An 18,194-nucleotide genomic window follows, 5' to 3' on the forward strand; every position below is an offset into this window, starting at 1 on the left:
GTGCCGCGGCCGGCACCGCCCGCCCGGCGGCCGCGGGCCCAACGGCCGCCGCGCCCCCTGACGGGCGCGCTGCACCGCCGGCGTGAGGCGAACCGCGTCCCGGGCGGGCGGGGGATGAGAGAGGGCCGAAGGAATAAATAAATGACGGCGTGGGGGCGAGCGCGGGGAGGGAGCGGCCGGTGGGAGGAAAGCGAAAGGGAGCCGGAGCGGGGCAGCCGCATGAGCTCAGCCCGGGCGGGCTGGTGCGGCCGCCGATTGGGCGGGAGCGCGTCGTGCGGTCGGATAGCGGAGACGGAGGAGATGCCGAGGCGGGGGAACGGAGAAGCCGCCCTCCGCCCCAGCCCGCCGGGGCACGGGCGGCCCGGGTGCCGCTTCCCGCGGCGCAGCGCGCCCGCCGGGCCTGCTGCCCCGGGCCGCCCGCCAGGTAAGTTCGACGTTGCGGTCAGAACTCCCGTCCCTGTCACCGCTCGGCGGGGTTCCGTAGGGAAGGGCAGGGCGGCGGGCTGGCAGCGCCGGGGCCGCGGCACCGAGCGCCCTTTGCGGACTGTCACGCTTCAGGTGGAAGAATCCGTTCCCTGGTTCAGCCGGCACGGTGATGGATCACAGGCAGTTTCACGGCGCTGAAGATAGTGGGCCTTCCTTACTTCGGCGGGGGGCTTAGGCTGGCTTTGCTCTGATGTAGTTAAAAAGCCCAACCTCTTGCTAGCCGTAGTTGGTGCTATAAATAGGGTATGGGGTATTGCTACATCTTTATTTACACAGAAATCTTTCCCTCAGCACTGGTCTTGACCCATTTTTTAAACAAATGAAAATGAATTTGGTATGCTTCTCTCATGTTTCTGTCATTGTTTTTGAAGACTGGTTACCATTTGTTAGAATTTCCCAGGGAAAATGTAAACCTACTGACGCCCGCTGTGTACGCAAAGCCTCTGCAAAGAAGACTTTCTGCTCTGGCCTATTTCCATTCTGCAGCACACCAAGAACTTTACTAGACAATTCTTGTCAAAAGCAAGATGTTACGCTCAGTAAATCTGGGGCATTCAAGTAAATGCCATTAAACAATAATAAAATTACTAATTGGGCTGGAACAAGTTATAAGAAGATGGGTTTAATGTTGTCTGGGATGCTTCCAAAGGGAATATATAGTTTGGTAAATGATGGTGATGAGAATATTTGTCCCATGCATCAGATTCTCTCCTGTTATGCAGTACCTCTGTCAACATAATCCTGAATAATCAGAGTCCATGTTGAAACCACATCTTACATTTGTTACATATTTTGCTGCAGCTTAAGCTGCAGCTAAATAATAACATTCTTTTGCTCCTTTCAATCAGACCTTCCTTTTTAAGTTAGCCTCTTAATTCTAGGCATTTACAATGCATTTAGCAGTCTACAGAAATCCAGAAATACGTTTGTCCCAATTCACAGTTACGTTAACATCCTGCTACATTTATACTACTGCAGGGGTATAAGTGACCTTGAAATAAATGAAAATTGGACCAGACTGCTCACTTGCAGGCCAGATCCGGCAATGTCCTGGCACAAACAGAGCCCATCTAATGGATTGCATACATTTAAAGAGCTTCAGACAAGTTTATTTGTACATAGTCTCATCCATTAGCTAGAGGAACCCTTGGCCTTGTTTACGGACTTGTAGAGCGGGATGTGAGCAGGATGAATACAGATGTGAAAGTGGAGGGTTAACAGGATGGAGGCTTCTGGGGGGTGGGGGGAAGCCCTTGCCACCAGAGAGCCAGGCTTGAGGAAAGGGGCAGATCCTGGTCTTTGGGTGTGTCAAAACTATGGCAGTTCTCCACCCATCCCTCCTCAACAGAAACTGTGTGAGGGAAATTCTGTTTACTTGAGTCAGATTGTAGCAGTTTAAAGGAAGGTCATGATTTGGGCCTAAACAATTTTGGCTTACTGCCAGCAACTAATTTGCAGAACTATAAAGAGGAATGATTTCAGAATACTCTGAAAAATTAAAAATGAATGGGCAGAAGAAGCCAGCTGAATTGTATTTCAAAATCTTTCCAGATATGTCCTTAAATGAGGCAGTGAGATATTATGTAGCACGTGGAATGCCTCTCATAAATATTAACCTAGTTTATTTTTAATGAGGATTGACTACATTTAATTAGGGTTTGAAAGATTTCATTTTAGAAAACATGGGTCTCACCTCTGGCTAGAAGAGGCATTAAACGACCTAGTAATCTTTTTTGGTTTTAGATGCTGCCGCCCGCCATGATGCTCCGTATGATTTGTGCCATTCCCCAAGGACAAAGCAGAGAGATCCTTGGTTTGGACAGTTCCTGCTGTGGCTCCTCCACCAGCCTTCCTCCCAGCTGCGCACACCAGGAACTCAGCTAGGCCTTAACCCATGGCAGTTCCTAGCAGCTGACAGGGCCACCAAAGCTCTTAGTAACTGCTATAATATAAAGCAAATATTCTTTGAGCTCGTTTAATCCATCCACAAGACTGATCGAGTGCTTATCAGCCTCAGTATTAGCAAGGGGCAAACCCGGTAATTATTGTCATGTAGTAGGTGTTGCTTGTGGACAGTCTCCAAGGCAGTCTTGCCAAATGTCATTTTCCTCCAGTAGTAGCCCTGGGTGTTCAGCTCTTCTGCATATGAAATGTATGATGAAGAGTGACCTGACATTTACTGTTTGAAAAAATAATGTAGAAAATACCACCTTAATTGGTCGTTTTCACCATGGAAGAGGCATTTCTTGGAGCAGCTGCCTGTTAAGAGCCTCCCTACAGACTGTGTTGTTGCTTCATAAGTACAGCTGGCCTGCCTGGGTTCAAGATCACTCATAGTCTGTGTTTACCATGCTTATTATTTGACCGTAAACACATAGTCTTATTCTAAAAGGCAGCCTTGAAGGCAGATTCTCTTGATTCCTGTAATTTGTGTAGAATTGAGGATCTAGTTACATGCTGTAAAGGTGCAGTAGATGTATCTGTGTGGTTTAGGAGGAAACTTTGACTCAGCGATGTTTGGGGTGGGTATTTATTTCCTTCATGAGTCTTTTGCACATCTCTTTGAAGGAGAATGTGTGCATATCCATTTATTTCATGGCTTCTGAGTCCAAAAGTGACCCACAGGACTTGGGCAGCTCTCTGAATTGGTGTAAAGACTTAGAAGACATGAAAATCACGTAGCCATGCTTGGCTTTAAAAAGATTTCACTGACTGAGTCTGAGTGAAATAACTAGGGTTCAAAACAGCAGGCATTGTCAGATACAAGGGATTAAAAGGCTTTTTAATGTGGCTTAGTAGTGTACAGAAGATTGGCTTACTTGTATGAGCTCTTCTTTTGTCACGTTGATCTTTATTTTGCATTGTGCTTAGTACAACAGAAACTGGAGGCTGAAGTCTTCTTTCCCGAGTCATCTGACAGGACTTGGCCCTTTTATTGCTTAGTAAAATCTTTTTTTTTGTGAAGGAGGAATCGATTTTTGCCGGTGTAGCCAGTGTTGAGTAATAGCTGAAGAATACCAAGTTGTAATAATTTTATGAACACTGTGTGGCCAGGTTGGTGAGAGGAAGTTACTATACAATGGGTTATACTACTTTATATTACTTTCCTGTATAGATGTATTGGTCTAACGTAATAGGGAGCTAGCTGATGAAGGCAATTCAGTGGTTCCCCTGTGTCAGCTATATGTGACTAAACCCATGAGGTGGTAGTTACAAGAACGATAGCTCCGATTGCGAGGGATGCAGCTGGTTTGTCAGGCTGAGAACTAAAAATCAGAGGAGGATAAAGTTGGCAGAGACTGATGGAAGCAATAATTTAATGCAGAGACAGACTTTGCAGAAGAGGCTGGAAGAAGCTGGGCCTTCCTCTCTGCAGCAATGGAATGGTAAGTCATACAGAAGGAAAGGCAAGTGTGTTGACTGGTTTATTGTTTTTAAGATCTATTTTGTCTTAAATGGTTTGGTGCTAAGTAAGTGTTTTGTGGTCAGTACTTGCAGTCATTACTTCATGAGAGACTAAAACTGCGAGGTCTGGGTCTGTCTCAGGTCTGCAGCATCAATCATGGTTGATACACTAGGGATGCAACCTGAGAACTGGTCTGTGTATAGCAAAAAAAGACAGCTAGAGATGTGGAGGAACAGTTAACTGGTCACTTGTGACAGCAAAATGCAAACACAGTCACAAGTTTTGTTTTTTCTTCTTTGAAAATGATTTTGTGTATTAATAAGTAGCTTTTAGAATAATAGGTGGACTTTCGCGGACAGGCTTAACCTTGGTGTTTCGATGTGTTTGTTTTTTTTTTTTAATATGGCACAGTCAAAAACACAGTATCAAAGGTAAGAAAAAAATTCATTACATAGATACCAGTAACGTAAATATCTCAGTTATGTCTAAAATACTGGTCAGCTCCTGCTGCTCAACTGAAAGATAATACAGCAAAAGTGTTTTTTATTTTGTTGTCCTTTTATTCACCATTTATTGTACTGTTGTTTTCACCACTTACCATGTATAATCGATTGGTTGTCCCCTGCTGTTACTGTGGATATTTAATACACTGACATGGAAGAGAGACACGTTTTTATGAAAAGGAAAATGCAGCTACAAAACTCCTCTTGCGTGGAATGGAAGGCTGTGCCATATTTTATGTTGATACAGCCAATAATGGCTTTCTGCTTCATGTTCTTATCTACCATCCACACATATGGATATCCATCCTACACCTTGTGTTTTATGAGGCTAGCGCCTAGGAGAGCATTAGGTGCAACATAGCTCCTTGTGTCCATTCTCCCTCCCTGGAGCAGGCAAGAAGGGCCAGGTTTGTAGGTCAGTTGGCTTGAAACTCAGAAGCACTTAATGCAAGCGTGGTAAATGCTATTGATTAGAATGGTCCAGCATAAACAGGAATCCAAGACCCTCCCTTCAGACTCTTAGGGTCTGGGGTTTTTTTGAGATCAAAGTAGAACACAGTATTTTGAACAAAGTGTGCAAGGGCCCACCCTTCCTGAATTGCACTTTTGGTAGTATGTTCTGTCTTGCAGCTGTAATACCCTACAGAAGGGTTTTGGTGTCCGCCCCCCCCCCCCCCCCCCCCCCCCCCCCCCCCCCCCGCTTTTTTTAATATATATCATAAGAGAAATTTAATAGATATTTTCATAGGAGTCTCTGATCCTACACTTTTCTCATTGTGCCTGTGTGTTCTATGAGGAGAGCTGTTGATCATTACCGGTTTAAGTCTAGCACCTTTAATTCATCAGAAGTTTGTACTTACATTAGATGTAGGTGCCAAAACTGACCTGTAAACCTAAAATTAAATTGGGACTACAAAATTAATTTCACTTAGATTGTGGAAATTAGACTATAAATGGAATTCCTGTGGGAACTGTGTAAACCTTCTTCGACGTTGATTTAATGTAATTCTTTTCTTAATAGGGTAACTTTAAATTGTGTAACCAGTACATAGTTTTAACCAGCACAGATTTGTAGCAAATCTTGCAGTAAAAGATGAGTATTAACAGGAACATTCTGTGGTGTTTCTGAATTTGAGGATTACAGTGTATAGCTTTATTGCAGCTGACTAGACAGTCAGGCGTCATACCCCCTCCCCAAACCTGATGAGATAGGTAATGATACAAAGCTAACGTGTCATTTGTCAAACATCTCCATTCAGTCAATAAGTTTTAATTTATAAAATGGACATGCACAGGATAACATAAAGTTAGGGTAAAGATTTATTTTGTGGTCAAAACTGAATTCAAAATCTGAATTTCAAGGTTAGTACCTGAATCAGAATTTAATGTCCAAATCACAATAATTAACCCCTAATTTGGGAGAATTTTGAATTAAAGACTTAATTTTTCAAATTGGATCCAGGAATTCAAGGTCTGACTAGCTCTGGAACAAAAATCTGCATTCCCTTAATAGATGGCAAGTGAGCGTGCTTGTTTTATGCATGAAATTAATTTGAGGACTGAAATTATTCTGAATCATTCAAATGTTCATGCTCTAGATGACAGCATATTTTGCTTGCTATGCTGCTAGTAACAGTATTAAAAAGCATATTTTCTTTTCTTTCTTGAGATTTAGGAATATTCTTGTTTTCAAAGATAACATGTTCAGGTCTGATTCTTCAAGTTTTTCTCTGTGATGGCATTCAGAGGTCTGAATTAACACATGCACTGTCTTTGCATGAGAGCTCATGCATTAGATTGTCTCTGCAGGGGAACATTTAGGGTACTTAGGATAATTTAACCTATGAAAACATTAATTTTGTATGTTTTACTGAAAGTAACTCAGAATATCCTGACATTCTGTAAAATGTATGACAATGCTTTTAAACAGGGTACAAATACTGTGAATGCTGGGTCATCTCAAAACTTGCTTCAGGTTTTCTGGGATCTGTTACTCAGCAAGTCTTCTGTATTGTTTACCACAATATCGTCCTGGTCCTTTACTAAGCCGGTAGGTGCAAAAGCAGTTCTAATGCCTGTCAGGCTGTATAAAGAGCACAGCTGCACACCAGACCTCAACCATTTTAGATATTCAAAGTAATCACTAAAAGGCTGCCTTTTGCAACACCTCATTCATCTGAGCCACTATTAAACATCCTCTTGTATTACTGGAGTTCTTAAAATGAATTACTTCTTCCAGAGACAGCATGTGTTGATAGCAGGTAGCCCTTGCGTGTTCATTCTCCTTTCTGCATGCTTAGGGCTGATCTTCTGATCCTGTCAGTTGAATCTCTTAATTGTCTGTATATCCTTCCAAGAAGGCGCTGTCCTTTCCTTGATGAAGTCAAGTTCTTTGTTCTTTCCAAGGTTTCATTCCAAGGAATGTCAAGGGACAAGCTTTAAGACCCTACTGTACTGTATTTGCAAAGAAAAGTAAAATGTGACGAATGAGAATCCACTTTAAAATAGAAACCTGCACACAAAAACCCACCACCAGCAAAGACTTGAGAGAGCTTTTGGCAGCTAAAAATACAGGCACGTTCTTCTCCTATCTCATAAGAAATAGTGGTATGGGAAATACATTTTGCACAAATATAGTTCAAAAAATGCAGGTTATATTAAAATAAAAAAAAAAGAAAGAATCCCAAACTTCATTAACAGAAATTTAGAACATCCTGAATCCTCTCATATTACAGCTTGAGCCAACCCTACTCAATAATGAAAACAGTTTATATCAACAGGGGGAGGTAGATTTGCCTTTCTGATAAGGTGTAACTTTATAACTGAAAGTACTACTAATAAAATTTGCGTGTTGCAGAAGTAAAAATGACAGCCACAGCTTGAGACTTTCCCTGGCATGACTAGATGGGAAGCTACAAGATAAAGCCTTAAACACCTTACTTTTGCAGTCTACAAAGAAAGTAACCATCTATTATTGGATATGTTCTGTATTGTAATCATAATAGTGTTAACTGCTAGGACTATAAAAACTGTTACGGAATATAAAAATGCTTAAGCTATAAAAAGCATATTTGTATGATTCTATAGATACTCTGAACAAAACACAGTGTGCTTCAATAAAAAGAAAATGCAATTTAATTTGCCCCTGTCGGTGATCCATATTTCTAGCTGCATTGCTTTTGTTTCTCGCATGGGAAAGAACAGCAGAGTACAGAGGCTGAATGGGTGTTTGTCCTGCAGCTGACTCCACAAAGAGCATACTTTGAACAAGTTCTTCCTGGACACAGAATTCTGCCTGAACAGAGATAGTTGTAAGGTCAGAGACAAGCATGAAAAATATCTCCCTTTCAAATTAAAGCTTTTATATGCATGACAAGGAAATGTAGAGTGTGTTTGGTGCAGTGCTGGATATACTGAACGATTTGTTCACTTACCAAAGGGAATTGGATTACTTTTGAGATCCACATCTGAATGTGGTACCAGATATTAAAGTCAAAGTTGGCTTGGTTTGTTCTAATAAGAGAAAATAGAATTGAAGAAAATATTTCCCAGTAGAAATTCAGTGAAAATATTTTATGCTGAAAGTCCAGCATTCCAAAATTGAATCTTTAGTCTTTATTTTTTCCAGTGAATGTACGCATGATCCAGTAATAACAAAAGTTACCAGAAGCATATTTTAGTAAAACCTCATTAATCAGGGCAATCTGATACAGTATACCTGATGTTCATTATATTTAATGAGAAATCACTGAGCAAATGTGCTCATTAGTGTCTTATTGGACAGCTTTGTGAAAGGTACTTGACTAAAACCCCATTTCAGTTACTGTACATTTAACAAGCTCCATGAATAGCTATGGTCTAACTGCTTCCCGCTTCTCGGGCGCCCTGGCAGTATGTCTGAAATGTTATAAAACGATAACCCTCAGTATGGAGGTTGCAGACCAGGCTGGTTGTTTATCAGGGTGCTGACATCTTGGATCCCCACATCCTCCTCTGCTGTTTCTCATGCTATGCGTGAACTTGGCACGCTGCTGCTTCATGTGCCATGTCTCCCTGGCGTTCACAAGCTACATAGCCCCTCAGTGTCTTATCATTTCAAGAGTTAGTCCAGGCTCCGGAAAGCCTCCCAAACCCACACCCCCTGCCTACTGACTGCTTTTGTTTTGTATTTGCACGCTGTGCCCATAAGGGCAGTGGGCTCCTGGTTCATTATAGGACTATATACAGTTACAGAATCGGGGTTGAAGCGTTCACTCTATAGAATTAGTTCCTCTGCTCTGAACCTGCTCTCCCTTCAATGCTTCCACTTGAATGGAAAAGCACCCTGTTCACTAATCAGTCTGACCACAATTAGTATCTACCAGTAGCAGTTACTGTGATGCTTCCTTCAGTTCCCAAGTTTAAACTTCTAGGAGTCCAAGTCTAAAACGCAAAAGAGGTGGTGGTGCTATTTATAATTAAAACAGCTTCCATGAGGAAAAAAATGAAGACTGAAGAGTGAGATAAGGCTATACAGACATCAATCTGAATAATTTGGTTTTGGATAATGGAAAAGTAGTCTGTACAAAGAAAAAGCTGTCTCTCTTCATTTTTTGTGGTGGTCAGACATTCTGGAGTTCTATTTTAGTAACAAACAGCTTTATTTTTAAAAGTCTTTTTCTAAAAGCCTAGTATTGCTGAGATACTAGTTAAAATCAGAAGACTCAGTGCAATGGGCCCAGTTCCTATCACATAGATTAGTGAACACATACTTGTTATCCTGCTTTCAAAAAAACAACAAAAAGACATCACATAGCTTATATTCCAGGAGCTGGTCCATCATACGTTTAAAAAAAAAAAAAACGACAATGTCCACCTTTCATTCAATCGTCTGGGCCAAGATCTGCAGGGACTACACCCACAGCGGCCCCCGACCGCAGCAGGCCGGGGCTGGGCGGGAGCCTCCTGAAACGGCCCATTGTGCCGGGACAGCGCGTCACACGCCGGGGTGCGACATCGCGGTGGAGGAGGAGGAGGAGGAGGAGGGTGCTCGCCATCCTCCCCCCGCCCCGGCTCGCTCCCGGTGCTCGGGCACGCTTCGGGGAGCACCAACACCTCCCCTCATTCCGGAGCAGCCGCGCACTGGCCCAGCAGTTGCCCCCACCCCATCCCCTAGTCCCTGCCCCCATTGGCGCCCAGCCCGCCCCGCCGCCTCTGTCGCTGCCCTCTCACCCCTGCTCCCCTTCCAACTCCTCCTCCTCCTCTTCTTCCTCCTCCTCTTCCTCCTCCTCCTCCTCCCCGGCCCGAGCCGCCGCTGCCCCCGCCCCTTAAGGCAGCCGGCGCCGCCTTCCCGCGGCGCCGAGCTCTGGGAGAAGATGGCGGCGGCCGCTGGCTGGGCCCTGCTGGGCTTGGCGCTGTGGTTGTGCGCGGCAGCCGGGGCCGGGGACCCGGAGGGGAAGCGGCGAGCCGGGCCGGCCAAGAAGAAGGACATTCGGGACTACAACGACGCGGACATGGCTCGGCTGCTGGAGCAGTGGGAGGTGCGGGGAGGGGCCGGGGATCCGCGGCGGGGCTGCGCCTCCCGGAGCCCGCAGAGGGGACCCCGCGGCTGCCGCCGGCGCGGGGAGCGGGGGGGCCCGCGGGCCGCGCTGCCGGCTCGGGGCAGCCCTGCCGGCTGCTCCGCGGTCGGGCGGCCGCTCTGCCCGGCCCCGCGGCGCCTCCGCCGGGGGAAGGCGGGAGGTTTGGCGCCCGCGGCCCGGCCGTCCTTCCCCCGGGCCTAGCTGGGGCCCTGGCCTGGAACGCGCGGGAGGGATCCCCGAAGCCTGGTGGCGTTAGGGTGGCAGGTGCGGGTTTCCTTCCTCCGAGGCTCCGGGTTCGTGCGTGGGGAGGTTACAAAATCGGGGCGAGCGGGCAGAGAAGGGGCTCCTGGGGAAGCTGCTCTCAGCCTGCCCTGGTTTCCCCTTCCCTCCTCCCAGTGCCTGAGCCCCAAACACTCGCTGTCGATGCATGCCAACAGCCTGGTTTGTCGTAAATGTCTACTCTTTCGGGGTATTAAGGGATATGCGTTTTGTGACCAAAGCATGGATAGCAGGAGAAATACTCATTTCACGTTTACAGAGTAGATATGTTGTTGTTGTTTTGGTTTGGTGTTTCCTTCTTTGCTACTCCTCGTTTTAATGACTTCTTTTAATTCCAGCTCTCTCTTGTCCCTCTTCATCCCCATCAGCCTGCTGCCTTAACTTTCTTCGACAGTTCCCCGTCACTCTTTTCTCCATGTGGTTGTCATGCCACTGTTCGGTTCTTTTCACAATTTTGTTTTCCATCATCTGATAAATGCCAGAGCACTCATCAGTGTCTTTTATTCTTTCCCATGAGGCCGTTCCCCAGAATGTTTTGCACAAAAACTGGAAGAAATAATAGTGAAAAATTCTGTCTCCTGTAACACCAATTACAGATGTAAGTCAAGGTGGAGAACTAGGTTTTGTACATGTAATATAGATAAAATAACTTCTGTGAGAAGTAAGGATGTCTGCCTTGGACATTGTTGGCAGGTTATGGACTTGTTCATCCCATGGACTGTTACTGTGTATCTCCCTTCAGTAAGAGAGATTCTTAGAAAATTGAGTTAAAATTTTAAATAAAATTACGTAAAAAGCTCAAAGTTCACCTTCCTGTTAGTGGTATCAGCCAAGGACCGGGTAGTCCCAGCTGCTAAAAAAACAAGGCTTAAATGATAATATTGGCCAACTTCAACCAAATTTGGCATTGTAGGAAAAATCTTGAAAGATGAGCATCTCTGAGTTTGAATTAGATGCCTGGGTGAAAGGGAGACTCAGGTTAGTGCTTTCATGGCTCTTTGGCTGTATATTCTGTTCCAGCCATGTGGCAGGCAGGGTTGGGAGCCTGTTCAGGGTTTTTCCTCTTTAGCTGGAGCAGGTCTCTGATCCAGTTCACCATGTGCTGCGCAAACACTTGTAGCCATGTTGCATGCAGATGTGGCTGAGCAGCTGGGGAGTTGGCCGCTCGGGTTGGCATTGCCACTGAGGAAATGCACATCACAGCCAGAGCCCTAGAAGGAAAAAGTTGCTGAAGCAGGGGCTCAACAACTCATGGTTGTTTGGTCTTCGGGCTGGTCAGCTGTATGGCATTTTGCCTGATGGTAGTGAGGACACATAAAAGGAACATGAAAGACTTGAGGGGGTGGTGGCTGGAGGATAGAGGAGAAGAAGGGGCGTGAGTGGACTTGATGGGGTGGGATGAGAAACAAAGGGGCCATTATGAATTTGGATAAGAGCAGGAATTATGCTCCGGAGTGAGGGGCACAGGGCGCAGATCTGTACAGAATCAAGCGTCACTACTTTCAACTGAGATGACTCCTAATATTTTTTATTTCCCTGGCAATTAGTCTAAAAGCATTGGAGGATGGTGGCTCTAACATCCTTGGGTTCAGCCACAGGCCTGGTGAGACTGAGGCTGTGGCTCCAGCAGCCTTCCCAGGACAAGCAGCCACCTCTCTGTTCAGGCTCTCATGCCGCCCCTTGCACTGTGCTGGTGCAACCATGTGCATGACCGCCTGGTGAACTGGGAGAGTGATCTAGTGGAAAATGAGCATGGGGAATAGAGAGAGAGTGCTTCAGCAGCTCAGTTGCACAACTAGAGCTTGAAGGAAGCCACCTAGGGATTTCCCCTCGTGGAAAGGGACTCTCCAGCAGCCTTGAGTCCAGAGGAGCTGGAAACGGAACTGAGAATCTGGTCCGGAGGTCTTTCTGTTACTGAAATGTCATATTCTTTAAATAGTTCATTATTGTTATAAGCTCAGGGTTTCTCAGGCTTGACTCTGAGCTAAGATTATTGAATAGGCTGAGGAATTAGGTGACGTATGTTGCTAATATTTTTAAAAATAAAAATCCAGGGCATTGATGAGAAATGCATGAGAATGGGAGCTGAGGGGAGGAGAAAGAGAAGGAATATATAGTTATTACTGTTATCTGTGTAATGCTTTCCCTCTGAAGCCTCATGTTACTGTTTAAATGAATGTATCTGCTAGACGTTTCAAAGCAAAAGCTCACACTTTTCTTCCAGTCTTTTACTTTGTAGATAGTTTTATAAATACAAAACTGCATGATAGTTTGTACAGGATCAAGAAAAGAAGTGTCGTGTAGGGGAGCTTTTGACTGCTTCTTATAATATTTCTATTCAAACTGTAACAATATAGCTTTATGAGCATTTAGGTGAATAGTTAAGGGAAAAATAGGTAATATATGTTAGTAGGTTGTGTTGTCACTAAATCCAAAGTCAATTTCTGTATTGTGGAAGGAGTATTTGGAAACATTTGTTTCTGCCTTTCCCTTTCAAAACTGTGAAATAAGCTGGTTTTGTGCTAGCCAAACCGGTCTAAAATTAGGATTGATTTGCTTTTACTTTTGAAGAACGTTTTTCATTCAATCATGTAAGATTTTGTATTTTCACTGTACTTTACCAATATGAGCATTTTCCAGCTTCCTCTAAGATAAGTATTGTTCCCATTTAGTGAGGGCAGCGGGACTTTCCTGGGGCTCTCCTTTGCTCCCAATTAATATGGAATTTTCAAAGACATGTGAACTACTTGAAAGCATGCTTCAGACTTGCAAAACTGAAACAGATATGTAATTAGGAAAGAAAGGATAAAATCTAAGGCTTCTACAACTTTTATTCTGTGGTAACAAAATTTTAAACTCTTGTCAGAAAGACAGCAAACTCTATGCAATTGAGAAGGGAAAAGAACGTAGGTCACGTGTATGAAACCTTAACCTTTAAAGGGCATGGGATGCTCCCTGTAGTGGGATGTTGTAAGAGGATGATGTTGAGTTTGTATATATGCACGTGCAGAGATGAGAAGATAATGCGTACTTAGATCTAAAAATCAAGCTCGGCTTCTGAAGGGAATATCTTTAGATACTGCTACAGTTCATGTTCCTAATGGAGTGATGCATATTTTCACTAAATGCTTGAAGTCAAAACAACACCTAAAATATCTGCCTTAATTCCTGCTGATTTACTAGTGCTTGGGTGGATGCCAGTGTAAGACTTCTGGGTTTTTCTGTTCTTTTTTTTTGCTTTTTAATTCTATGATACAAATACTATTTAAGAATCAAGTTCTGGCTTAATGTAAGTTGTCACTGTATTCACTTGTCTCTGTCACAAGCTGTTTTAAGGGGCAGCAGTTTGAATTCTGCCTTTCCAAATATTTAAATGCCTGTCAACCTCAGCAGAGGCATCAAGAGTTTTCTTCTTTTTTCTAAGAGTGATTTACTCTTGGTGATTATGTTGTCAGACTGCGAGCTGCATCTGTGCGTTAGAGAAGTCGTGAAACCTTTAATAAAAGTTTTCCTGTTGCATGAGCATTGAAATTATGAATTCTTGTGGTTTTATTTGTTTAAAGACACAAAGTAAGGAAAATTAAATTCTCAAGTGATCGCGTGATTCCCAGAAGTGAGTTTTGACCTCTGAAAACAATATGCAGATGAACACTTTTTTATTTATGTATGTATGAGGCTTTTTAGTGCAACTTTCTCAGTTCATCTTGTATACTTAATAAATTTCTGTGAAACTTTGAAGAAAAAAAGTGTTATTTTATGAAGTACCTAGGTGGAGTTGTATTGAATTAGCCTTGAGATTGAAATATTTCTCAGTACACGGTAAAATGAGATTCTACCTGTCAGTACGAAAATGTGCATCATTTTGAGGGGAGGGTTATAAATGGAAAGAGCGCTCTTGGTGAAGTATCCTGAAACAAAACTTACTATGTCTTTTGGTTTGAGAATCCCCATCATTAAACTAAAAAATACTTTCTTTTTATCAAAGCAAAGTTATTCTCTAAACAATGGGAAATTCCAAAAAAGAACAGCTTTGTGGAACAGTTGAGTTTAAAGCCTCCTTTTCCTTTTCGAAACAGAAGGATGATGACATTGAAGAGGGGGATCTTCCCGAACACAAGAGGCCTCCAGCACCAATAGATTTCTCAAAAATTGATCCAGGCAAGCCTGAAAGTATTCTGAAGCTGACAAAAAAGGGGAAGACTTTGATGATGTTTGTCACAGTGTCGGGAAATCCCACAGAAAAGGAGACAGAAGAAATTACTAGCTTGTGGCAGGGCAGTCTCTTCAATGCAAACTATGATGTGCAAAGGTAAGCTGTTGTACGCAAGGATAAAGTTCTTGCTTTTACAGAACCCTTGTTTCTTTCTTTCTGAAAATCTTTTCAACTGTTCATCCTGTGCCCTTCCCCACCTCCATCATCCATCACTGTTTCTTTGTTTCTGTATCAGTTTATATGCCAATTCGTTTTAAGTCACGGTACAAAAATTCTGGTGTGGTGCACATATCTTTTTAACACTTACACATGATGTATGTATAGCCTAGTTTCTCTATCTCATTACGTCTCAGCTGTTTATCAGTTTTAGCTGCAGTAGTTTGCCTTTATGTGCTTGATGGAAAACATCACACTTGGAAGACTTGTCACCACAAAAGGCTTTTTGTTCCCCTGGCTAAAAAATGTGATTTTTCTCTCAGAGGAGGAGGATCATTTTGAAACAGAGGAATGTTGTGCTCTTGTATTGAGGCTGAGAAGGGTTGCAGTAAGTGTATAAAGCAAATTTAATGCCCATTAGTGGATTTTACATAGTGCCAAATTAGTTCTTAAGTTTTCTTCATATTCTTACTCCTCCTTGGTTATTTGTAAACTTAATACATTTTATTCTTGTGTGCTAGAAAATTGTTCTCTTGTCCCCATCCCCAGGCAACAACAAGACCAGCTTCTTGCTCTTAAATGTATGCCTCAGTTGTGGAGGTGCTCTGAATTGAGCAAAATGTTGTAGTGCTTGAAAGGCACAGAGCTAACTGAAAAAATACATATCTTTCCTCTAGGTTTATTGTTGGCTCAAATCGTGCCATCTTTATGCTGCGTGATGGCGGTTACGCCTGGGAGATCAAAGACTTTCTGATAAATCAAGAAAGGTGTGCGGATGTTACTCTGGAAGGTCAGGTTTATCCTGGCAAAGGAGCAGAAGAAAGTGAGAAAGTGAAAAACAAAACAAAACCTGAAAAAGCAAAGAAGAAAAAAGATGCGGACAAGAAATCTAATAGCATCAAAGAGGACAACCGAGCAACCAAACAGAGAGAGGATCTATGACGGACGCGTTAACCAGACTGAATGCTGCTCTGCTGTTCCTTGAAGGGAAACTAATTTTCCATACAATTCCTGGCTTTACTGGGGGGGAAGGAAGGAAGGAAGCAGAGATTACTGAGATTAAAAGACTTCTATGTTGAAATACACCAGTTTACTTATTAATATTGGCCATTTGTTTAGTTACAGGAAAGGTAATGTTTAATACCAGCGATTGACTACTTTGGTTTGTAACTTTTTATGCTTTAGTTGTTGTTTAAAATTAACATACAAATCTGTGTGTCTAACATGACAAACTTAAGCGGAAAAGAAGAAATACAGTCTCGGAATACACCGATGTTCATCTGTAGTAGCTACATCCATCTTGGGTGTGCAACTTGGTCATTGATTCATAGCTGCTGTTAGATAGCAGAGTACAGTGCTAAAAGATTCTCTTGGAAGCCAGTTTGCTAGACTGAGTTGGCAAACTGCCTAAAATTGCAAAGAATAGTGTTACAGTGGCCAAAGATGTCTGAAATTACGGCATTTAGGACGTGTCTGGTTAGACTGCCTGTTTCTTTAAAATAAACAAAACCCATTCTGTATGTCCCCAGAAATCCACGGAAGTGCTTAGAAGCATGGTTGAAGCTAAGGCAGATACTTGGCTAATGCACTCCCAGTCAGTGCAGAAAGGAGATTCTGTACCCATCAGAAGGGATGCCGGGCTGTTAGTGGGATTACAGTACCCACATGAGCGGTGTGGGGATGAAAGGAAAAGTCGGGTTCATGCCATTCAGGTTGCTACTGCTGCCAAAGAGCTGTGCCTGTGGAAGCAAATGTTATGTGTGCCCCATTATCTAGACAGTGAGCTAGAAGAAATAGCTTTAACTGTGAAATTAATTTGTTTTACTGGTTTAAGGGTTTGTTTAAATCTTTGAAAAAGCACTAGTTACAGTACAGAGTTAAACTTTGAGTTAGACATATCACTTACTGATGTTTAATAACCAGATTTTTTTGTTTTGTTTTTTTGGGTACAGATTCCTGACTGACATGGTTGATTATAAATGAACATTTGATTTAAATACCATGAAGTTTGATGTATGGGAGCAAATACGATTTCTTCTTGAAAGACTTTGTATAATTGGGAAGGTTTTTTTATTATTCAGGTTGTATTCAGTCAAACGCATTGCTTACAATTGTTTCCCTTCTGCCTTACTATCTGTTAGGGACTAAATGCACCTAGTATGTATGGTCCACATCATTTTCCAGAGGATGAGCACAGTATTAATTGTCTTCATTCGATACTACTAAGATGTTACTTTGACTCTTTATTTAAGGTGCTAAAATCCAAGTTTTTTGGATAAAAGGTCCTAGTTGAACCATAATGGTTGATCTTGTGGAATACTTCAGTGTCAAAAGTGGGAAACTGTGGCTTACTGAGTGCTTGTTCTAAAATAAAAGATGTCACTAAACTTACTGTTGCACTGAGTAGTAAAACCTTTTAAATAATTATGCATTTCATTAGGTTTTCGGGAGACAGACTAACTCGTCTTTGGTTTCTGTACATAAGGACTAAATGATGTTGATGAAGGTTCCAGGTGATTGGTTTTATTTAATTTTAATTATATTTGTATGAATTTAGGATTAAAGAAACCTTTCTGGCCACGCTTCATTAAACAGGTCTGTGCCTGTTTGTCTGAGTGGAAAAATGAAAATCATGTGTTTCTTCAGGTTTAACTGTATTACTTTTATATTCTAGTATTAATCCAAATGTGTAGCGGAGTTGAGAGGAGTATCTGTACACATTTGGATATTGCATTGAGGAGAGATGTGCAGTCCATTTCTTGTTCGTAACTAATTTATCATTTTGTCAAGTGTTCTGGGCTTGCACCTCCCTTTTTTTTAAAGAATATTGCTTCTCATCTCGAGATGAACAGAGGTCAGACGAAACTATAAATATGAAATATTAATGATTTTTTTCTTTTTACAACAAATCTATTTTGTAGAGATGACAATTCAGATTATGATCAGAAATGTGTGGAAATGCAGTTTCTGTAGTTTTCCTAATGTTATGAAACATAAATATGATTTGGTTTTTGATCAAATTGGGTTCTTCCTGAGCTAAATAATTAAGCAATGCAAAAGAGTATACAAATAGTACAAAAGCAAATTAGCCAAGGAGGAGAAACAATTACTACACTAGCTATAGCCCAGCTTTTGAGAATTTTAGACATTCATAAATCTGCATTTACAGTAGGTTGGGTCTTGTCCCTTTATAGTTAAAAGGAGGGGGGCAGCTGCTTTGAAATTCAGCCAGCCAATTGATGGGCTTTTTTGGTTGTTTTTGAGTCATTAAGTTGCCTATGCCAAATGCAGGCATGTTTTGTGCCACATAGCTTACTTAAATTTTAAAGTGTTTGGGGTTTTGGGGGTTTTTTTTAGGTTTTTAATGGGAGTAATGACTTGAGGGTTGCTTTTTGATATAAAATACTGCCTTCAAGTAGCTTGTCTTCCATTTTTCTTCTCCCTTTTCCATGCTCTACACTGAACAAATAATTAAATATGCTAGTAAGTATAATGAGGCAATCTGGCAGGAACTTCTTCACCAGCCAGTCTTTCTCTGGTATCATGGTTCATAACTCTACTCCAAAACAACTGAAGTTCCCTTTTAGAACTAG

At 42.4% G+C, this 18,194-nt stretch overlaps 1 protein-coding gene across 1 annotated transcript; it reads left to right on the plus strand.

Annotated features, from left to right (window-relative positions):
• Window positions 1-9,734: 9,734 nt before the first annotated feature.
• MESD (mesoderm development LRP chaperone) lies at window positions 9,735-15,684 on the plus strand. The gene is made up of 3 exons (XM_050903308.1): window positions 9,735-9,914; window positions 14,309-14,541; window positions 15,279-15,684. The coding sequence occupies exons 1-3, from the start codon at window positions 9,750-9,752 to the stop codon at window positions 15,541-15,543; spliced, it is 663 nt and encodes a 220-aa protein (XP_050759265.1). The 5' UTR covers window positions 9,735-9,749; the 3' UTR covers window positions 15,544-15,684.
• Window positions 15,685-18,194: the final 2,510 nt, after the last annotated feature.

This window comes from Gymnogyps californianus, chromosome 11, assembly GCF_018139145.2.
Source record: "Gymnogyps californianus isolate 813 chromosome 11, ASM1813914v2, whole genome shotgun sequence".
Lineage (NCBI taxonomy): Eukaryota > Metazoa > Chordata > Aves > Accipitriformes > Cathartidae > Gymnogyps > Gymnogyps californianus.